The sequence below is a fragment of the Phoenix dactylifera genome, chromosome 7, assembly GCF_009389715.1.
Source record: "Phoenix dactylifera cultivar Barhee BC4 chromosome 7, palm_55x_up_171113_PBpolish2nd_filt_p, whole genome shotgun sequence".
Taxonomy (NCBI): Eukaryota; Viridiplantae; Streptophyta; class Magnoliopsida; order Arecales; family Arecaceae; genus Phoenix; species Phoenix dactylifera.
This window is the reverse complement of record NC_052398.1, coordinates 2,526,383-2,535,258: the sequence shown is the minus strand read 5'-3', so window position 1 is coordinate 2,535,258 and position 8,876 is coordinate 2,526,383. Positions and strand designations below refer to the sequence as shown.

General features: G+C 38.9%; 1 protein-coding gene across 1 annotated transcript; it reads left to right on the top strand.

Annotated features, from left to right (window-relative positions):
• The first annotated feature begins 7,955 nt into the window (after nucleotides 1–7,955).
• On the top strand, nucleotides 7,956–8,876 carry LOC103719025 (ethylene-responsive transcription factor ERF003-like). Its single transcript, XM_008808076.3, has 2 exons — nucleotides 7,956–8,132; nucleotides 8,251–8,876. The coding sequence occupies exons 1-2, from the start codon at nucleotides 8,050–8,052 to the stop codon at nucleotides 8,729–8,731; spliced, it is 564 nt and encodes a 187-aa protein (XP_008806298.1). The 5' UTR covers nucleotides 7,956–8,049; the 3' UTR covers nucleotides 8,732–8,876.

Sequence of the window (8,876 nt, the reverse complement as noted above, 5' to 3'; positions counted from 1 at the left end):
GGTCCTTGTTGAAGTGTCAAGAATTTTTGAATTATCATGGGTGAAATACTTCTATTAGCATTTACGACGAGATCCAGTTAGAGGCATGTTAACCTATCAGCTAAAACCTAGAACAGCCTCATGACAAGCTTTAAGTGAGCCTAAGCAGGGTCCAACAATAATTAGATAGGCCCAGTAGTTGCCACCCTAGCCCATTTGCTAGTCAAGGTAAGAAACTTCGATTTACCTCACCATCCATGCTGCTGTTCCTTTTTTCTATATATGAAATTCTTCTACCGATCACAAAGAAGGTCCAATTTTAATTTAATCAAGCAAAAATAACATCGACATCACCACAATATTAAGCGAGTTTAGACTTATTTATGTTTATATATAATGCTGATAAAACTTATTTACCGGGAGATAAGCATGTGTTATCCATGTTATTGTCCAATTAAACGACCCAACAGGCCCAACTCCACCGGATGCGAATGGGGATCCCCAACCTAGTGAGCTAGCCCATGACCGCCTTTGAGTTCACCTGTTAGCCCACCGGGCCAGCCAGCTACGTGAATATGACTTGCCTTGTTCGTTTTATTTATTTATTTATTTATTTACAACGGCGACTCACGTAAGTGCGCCCAAATAAATTTTTTTTAAAAAAAAGTTGATGAAGAAGGAGAGGAGCAGCCTCGAGGCTCTCATAGAAACTGCTTGCTTTGTTTTTGATCAGCAGGTTTCAACAGAGCATCTATAGGAGAAAGTATATACTGCACCACATGCATGATGTGGCAGTGCACAACGTCAATCACAAACATTCATTTCTATGTGACAGTGCACCATGACGGGTGTGAATGCACCCACGCATGTCATAGTTTTTAAGAAAAGAGGTTAAGAGTTGGCAGCCTATAATCCATAGAAACAAAGCTGGACTTTACATTCTATTCCCACGGGTCTCCTGAGAAGGGGAAAAAAGAAAACTGGTTGAACCAAGTATATGGACGCCAGTTTAGCCGTGGACTTTGACTTGACCAAGTGCCACCTTTGCTTAGACTTGACGAAGTCCGTTCCAACTTGCTACTTGTTCATGCAATGTAACCTCGGCGAGAACGTACGTTCCACCTGCAAGTGTTACCGATACCACAACAAACTTATATAATTGGGTTTTATAGGGCCGGAACCCGGAAAGAAAGGAGCATCTGAAACATTACGTTGATGTAGATGTTCCCATCTACGTGGCCGTGAAGATTTGGAATAGTTTGAGAAGAAGGGAAACTCTAGCCCCATTAGGGCCTGGTTAATCAAATGGGAAGGCCAACTAAACTTCTTGGGCTTGAACTGAAATTTGGGCCATATAGCAGTAAATTTTGTTGTCCACAAATTTATCTTCTTAGAAATCATTCCTAGGAGGAAAAATACTTTCCGCGAACCAAACGAGCTCGTAAAGTAATTGAAATATAATATCCAGTTCAAATGGAGGCATGTTTCCAACATCAGGGCTTGTTACGGGAAAACACTGGTCTCAACACCCAAGCGATTGGCTTGATCAAAAATATATAGAAAAGAGAAAGGTAGGGGTGGCATGGCGCCAGAACCATGGTGGTAAAGTGGAAAGCAGAGGGGTAGTTGGGTGGTGGTCTTGTAATCAAAACAATAAATAGCTAAGTTAGGCTCAGGACAGCTTAATCCGACGTCAAAACAGGCCCTTTGAGAACTACTTAGTGCAAACTTCCAGCCTGACGAGACCTGAAGTCCATTTCCACCTAACCCGAGCCTGACTTTGGGAAAGAAGCCTGATAAGCTGGCAAGGCATATCAGCAGCCTCAACCATCATGAACAATGTTGGTGAAAGAAATGTTTCACTGAATTTTCACAGGCTTCAACTTATTCGCAAGAGGCCAAAGTCCATGATACTATGGGGCCTATCTATCTTCAGAAATTATTAGGTAGATCTGGTTCGCTGTAGACCTAGAATGAAATCATCTTAGATCATATTGCTATTACACATAATAAAGAAGAAAGTAGAGAAAAAAATGAAGCGATTTCATTCTAGGTCCACTACGATTCTAGTTGCCCCACCTAGATTATTTACGATTATAATTTAGACATGGATAAAATTTAATTTGGTCCTAGTAAATCATGTCTCACTCTTGTAAAGGAAGCAATCAAGTTTACTAAAATTTTGGTAAATTTGGCTAGAATATGCAATCCCTATGGGCAAGGTTAGGCATAAGCTCCAATGTTTGGCAGGTCCTGCTTGTAGACGGGACTTTGGTCAAGCTTGGGTTTGCTATTTGAAATAAAATAAAGCAAAAGGTCGCTATAACAATCTTTTGGTTGGGCTGGACGTATTTGATAGGGTAGGATGTACTTAACCTGCATGTAAGTCTAATTAAAATAAAAAGACACGTACACCCCTTGCGATCACAAGTGGGTCAAGTTGGATATTGGTCTAGCTTGACCTGGATCCGATTCATGCTAAATTTAATCTGCAGTCTAGATCCATATTTGGTTGGAATCCAAACTGATAATCACCAAGTTCATATTTTGGACTTGGGTTTTATCTTTCTCGCAAAAGAATAATTGATCATTAGATCGCTTCATATAGATCTCGCCTCGTTCATCTGTCTACATAGATCTTGAAGTGACCATTGCACTGTCTATGAAAGATGCAAACTCTTATCCCATCTTTTCTTCTTAATTCCCCCCCCCCATCCATGCTAAATTAAGCAATAAAACTGACCATAATTTTTAAGTGCATCACTCTCAAAACAGCTGGACAAACGCGGAAGAACATGGGGTCAAGTAACTTTCATTTTCTCCATGACCTCAATCCGAATGCGCGTTTCTCTGAGAGAATTTAACTATAATGCGATCATATTTCTTCGCGCCTGATATAAAGTTTGATCCCATTCGTCACGGTGACGTAGACGCCACCTTCCCTCTTATTTCTATTCCAACGCTTCACGTGCTTTTTCTTTTTGGCTTGATTGAAGCCTTGCATGTATTTTATTCCTAAGTCCATCTCCCAGCCCATCAGTGCTTGCCACGGGGGATTGGGCCCACCATTTTGTTGTGGGCGACAGCTTATTAGATCACGTCCTAATCATAAGATGTCACCTCATTTCCCATCTTCAAGCAAGATCCCATGAAGTGCGGATCCATGATAGGTCCCATGGACTATCTGCGGCGGGACATAGAATGAGAGCCATCTTTAATTCTTTAAGAAGTGGAAAAATCTCCAATGAGTATGTCATGAAACCGCGTTGCTAACTTTTACCATAACCATCAATTGGTAGTGATGTTTCTTTGATGATTAGGTTGCTAGTTTGTCTTTGATCTTTTTTTTTGCCCCCCCTCCAACACTTCATTCCACATGCTTCCATCTATAATATGGGATTTGCTGACTTACAACTTGCTAGCATAATTTTCTCCATGGATTCGATTTGTTGTGCAGCCAAAATGTTTGCGAAGCATGCGTTGGATCCTAATTTGTAGTCTAGTGAATCTAATTTTTGTGCTCGAGCTTGATATATACAAAATTTTGGATATGAACCCAATAAATTCTTGAATTCAATACTATAAACTTTAAGATCCAAATTCTTAGTTCTCACTCCGCATGTGCTTAAATGTGATCGGGCGAGAGCGTGATGCTTCTCGTCCATTGGATCAATTTTGAATCTAAAATACTTTTTGTGTTCGAAGTGTAATCTTTGTTATGCTGACAAATATTGGTGCGATATATATTGAAACATCTTTGTCACCGACGAATTGGAAAATTGGTGTAAACTTTAAAAAAAGAATAATTAATAAATTTAAATATCTTTTTCAACAATAGAATACTTTGACCAGTTTTTCTTTGATGTAGAAAGAAGTACGTAGGATAAGTGCATCTTGAGTACTATAAACATCCTTGCCACATGACAAATATCAGCTAATAATTAATAAAAAAAAGTTAGTGTTAGTGATGAAAGAGAGAACAGCCTTGCTCCAACTGATGGGCTACACGCAGAACGCAGAGGCATTTTCTAGGGATGTGTACATACTTTCTTTCTTCCTTTCTTTGTCTTCTCATATTTTCTTTAATATTTTCCGTGAGGACCCGTGCAGGCGTGTGTTTAGCCCCATATCGGTTATTCGCTGGGTAAATCTTGGATACTTATACAGGATCAAGAAAACCTAAATAATACCTTCCGGCTAGTCATTTTGGGTGAGGTCCTGGATTGTTACAAATGGTATCAGAGTTGACCCGGCCCATAACTTATGTGGACTAGGGAACACTGCAGCACGGATCCATTGGAGTTGACTACGGACCGATCGTGGTGTTTGTGATTAGATTTGAATGGATTTGAACCCTTAGCCTAACGAGGACGTCAGGACTTGAACATGGGGAGTATGTGAGGACCCGTACGGCCGTGTGTTTAGTCCCATATCGGTTATTCGCTGGGTAAATTTTGGGTACTTATACAGGATCAAGGAACCCAAATAATACCTTCCGACTAGTCATTTTGGATGAGATCCTGGGTTATTACATTTTCTATGTAAAATTTGGCATTGAGCCCCAACTATGTTTTTGGCGACTTATAACAATCCACAAATCTAAAACAACGACCCTTTTACAAGGTGTAGGTTGTAAAGTCTGCCAGAGTTAATTTACGGCTTCGAGTTTAGTTACATGCATTGTCTTACCATTGGAAGCACTGCATTTCGGGTGGATACTGAGATCAGTGAGACCGAATTTTATGATTTAGAGTTGGCATTTTGAACCAAGAGACATCTTCCGTTAGTCTTGCCAAGTCAGTTTAAAATCCAAACCTGATCTTAGAACTAATTATAGGCCTTGGTCAAGTCAAAATTGGCTCGAGAACATATCCACATGCTCTTGATCTAACTCTATTATCATATAATTTTCCATTTCACATACTTGAGAAAAGCTAAACCTAGAACCTCCTTCAATGAGTTTTTTTTTAAAAAACCCAACAACGTAATGGCAAGGATAGTGATCCTATAATCCTATAATCCTCAAATGGCTAGAGATGGCACACCACAGATTGAAGCTCCACCATGAAGTGGGTAGTGGGGATCCATCAATAAGCCCAAGAAACAGTATCGTGAATGGGTCGAGACAAGGAGGCATCAATGTATTGGATTTATTAGTTAGGCAATTAGGATAGAGAATAGATGGGCGAGAAACACTAAACGAGAAAGAAGATGCTCTCCGGTCATCTCTAGTACTTAAAAATTTATTTACTTTAAAAACAAATTTGGTCGCTGGCGGTTGAGTTCTGAAATGAAAATAAAAAATACTTGACTCCTATATCCAATTCCAATTTTGATTTTAGGAAGAAATGGGGATGTCTCGATCTTTACAAATCTAATCCCAACTTTATCTTGTACTCAAATTCTATTTCGATTTTATTGCCTATTCGAGTTACAAACTAAATGTTTCGAAAAATATGGTTATTATTCTCATTCCATTGTATTTTGGTTTCGATTTTAATTTCCGACCTCGAACCAAATGTTCCCTAAAAAATGGTGACTCTCTTCTTGCGTGGAATGATGGTTCATGCAGTCATTACCTTCCAAAACCATCAAACCACCATCACTATCCTCTCCCATATCATGCGGCGTATGCTCAGGTTTCACCCCCGAAGCCGCGTGACACGCACCAAAGCCTTCCAAATTACTATAACAAGTTGTACCATTGCACTACAAGCCAAAGTGGACATTAGAGAATGTTGCATTGCACGTTGGTAAAAGAAAACATACCACTTCCCATTTTCCATAGTAAGAAGGAAGTAGAAGATGAGAATTTTCTTTCTTTGAACAGAGCCTGAAAAGAGAAGTGGAATTCTTGCAGCTGTTTGCGTTAGTAAGTTTGCTATTGATTTCTATTGAAGCGTATAATGGCTTAAATTAATGGTGCTATAACTATTATATCTGCAATTAGTGAGATAAATAACATAGGAAAATAAAAATACTCATTATTTTCATAATTTTACATTATTTCTTACAACAAACCATTCTAATATAAATAACAGCTGTTATTTTTATTTATACCTTTTCAATAAAATATTACTTTTAAAATTTTTATTTTTCTTTAGATATTTTTTTAAAAATGATCGTAAGTACAAAAATATGTTATTTTATCTAAAAAAGACAAAAAAGAGGACAGCATTATTTTATTATTATTGTTTTTTTTGTTATAACACCATTATAAAAATGTTATTTTAATAATCATACTAATATAAAAAATAAAATATTCTTTGAGATAAATGATAGCTATTTAACCGTTGTAAGGATTAATAACAGTTTCAACGGATACGGATTGCCCAGATAACGTGTTATTTAAATCCTCGGAATGCACACCCTAAGCATCATTGTAAACTATTTATGGATCCTCCTTTGGCCATTCATCCTTGCTGCGGGCTGTCCGTTATCACCGCCCAGAGTCCTTTGTACCAGTCTATAATGATGCCAATTTGGATGTTTTTTTTTCCGTGGGACTCGTTCGGTTAGTAATTTTTACTTATTTTTTTAAATAGTTTTAAAAATATAAATATTTTTTTAAAATATAATGTCTAAATTTTTTTAAAAATATAAATAGTTTTTAAAAATATGATTTTTGAAAAGATAATTTTGGTATGTTTGATTGATCATAATAAAATGACACATCCAGAATGACTTATATTTGGTTTAGTATCTACTCTTTCAGAAAAAAAGTATATAAAATATTTATTATATTCTTAAAAAACAGAAAGAGCTTACTTATGAATTTTGATGGATTAAGTGTATTTTTGGACAAAAAGACCCTAATTCTCAACCGGTGGGAAAACAGCTTCCTTATGTCCCGCTAGGTTTTTCTTTTTCATGAAACACGGAAATCTTATTTCCATAATAATGCTACTTTTTCATCTCTCTTTTTTAAAAACTCCAACCAAACAAAAAATATTTTTTTTATTTTTTCATGAATTACACTTTTTTTTTCTTTTTTCCCGTGAACTAAACGAATCCTAGATGATTTTTGCATGCACATATATTGTTATGGCTTGCTTTGCATTGCCTACAATTGCTGCAACCTTTATGCTCAATTGAAACAGCAAAATAATCATTTCAGATATGAGTCGTAAAGTAGCATGGTGTATCATTATAATTTGGCCTGCATGACCTATAGATAGGTTACATAGAATGCGATTATATATCGAACATAAGGAGGAAGCCATTAATTAGACCATACTCTTATAAGCAAATTAACAAGCTTCCCTATTTGATGGATGGTCTCAATTTTGAGCATTAGTGGAGAATACCTCTGTAGGATGTCTTTGGGTTTGAATCACATTGAGCCCTGTTTACGAAGCTACGAACTAAATAAACAAGAATAGAGCAGTTGTGGCTTTGATTGGCATCTCAACTTAGCATATTATAGTAATACACTGCAAGACTCTAAGTACATTGACATTGAGCTCAAGGTGCAAGTGGTGGAGCTAGTTGAGAAGCTACAGTTTAATAATCAGCTGGATGGCTGATATAAGTTGGACATTGTGCCTATATGTATACAGGCCCTCTGATCAATGTTATCTTTGTGAACCAATGTGACCTTTTAGGGTTCCCATGTAGTCTGAGATGGTAATTGGTTGGAGCTAGTTTCTATAGTCATTAGAGTGTTTGCCACCAATAAAGGAGAGGGAGAGAGAGAGAGAGATAATGGGGTGGGCAAATAATTCCTTTCTTCCACTGGTTATCTTTTGTTTACTTTGACAAGTCCCAAACTTATACCAAGCAAAACCGACCCCTACGCCATGTGAAAGCGCAAAATATGGTACTGAAATCGATTTGTGATAGTGATGAAGGCAGCAGTGATTGACCAAACCTTGTGGGTCCCAATCCTAATTTGGATGCCAGGAGGGCTGAAAGGGGCCCAACCTCTCGACAAACTACAAATCTCTCCCCCTCCCCCCTCACAACGCTCCATCCTCCTCCCTTCAGAACAGAGCTCCCACACCTCCCCTGTTCCTCCTCCCCATTCCACTCCACCCATCGCCCATAAGAGAAACAGAGCAGCTTCTCATCATGGCTAGGCCTCAGAAGAGATATCGAGGCGTTCGCCAGAGGCACTGGGGCTCCTGGGTTTCCGAAATCCGCCACCCTTTGTTGTAAGTCTCTGAATTCTTCTGAACAAATACGTCTCACTCCCCACCTCTGTTCCAAAGTTACCACCTTTTAGCTCCTGTGGTAGTCTCAGTTGAAATAGCTGCTGTGAAATTTTCGCAGGAAGACGAGGATATGGCTTGGCACATTCGAAACAGCAGAGGACGCAGCCAGAGCGTACGATGAAGCGGCAAGATTAATGTGCGGGCCGAGGGCAACGACCAACTTCCCTTTCAATCCCAATGCCTCCCCTTCATCGAACTCCAAGTTCCTATCGGCGGCTCTCACCGCAAAGCTGCACCACTTCAATTTAGTATCACTCCAAGCCACCCAGCCCACTGCTAAGGATACACCGCGCAAGTCTCCCCTCTCGGTAAGCAGCAGGGCTACCAACAACAGGAAGTCAGAGTCCATTGATAACCACACGGCGAAGAACCCGGTAGCAGCAATGGAACAAAAAATGGACACCAACCGGGTTGTCGCAGAAGAGAATGACAGTAGGGAAATGCAGTTCGCTTGTCTGGAGGAGCATCATATAGAACAAATGATTGAGGAGCTGCTGGATTCTAACCTCTCTATGGAGCTCTGCTTCGCTGCTCTGTAAGCAGTCACGCCATTTGCTAATGTAACCTTTTTCTTTTTCTATCTGGAGATTGACCCAATTCCCACCTACTCAAGTACCTTGAAGCAATGAAGTCATTGCCCAAGTTCTGTTTTCCTTTAGTATACTACCAGAGTAGTTCATCTCA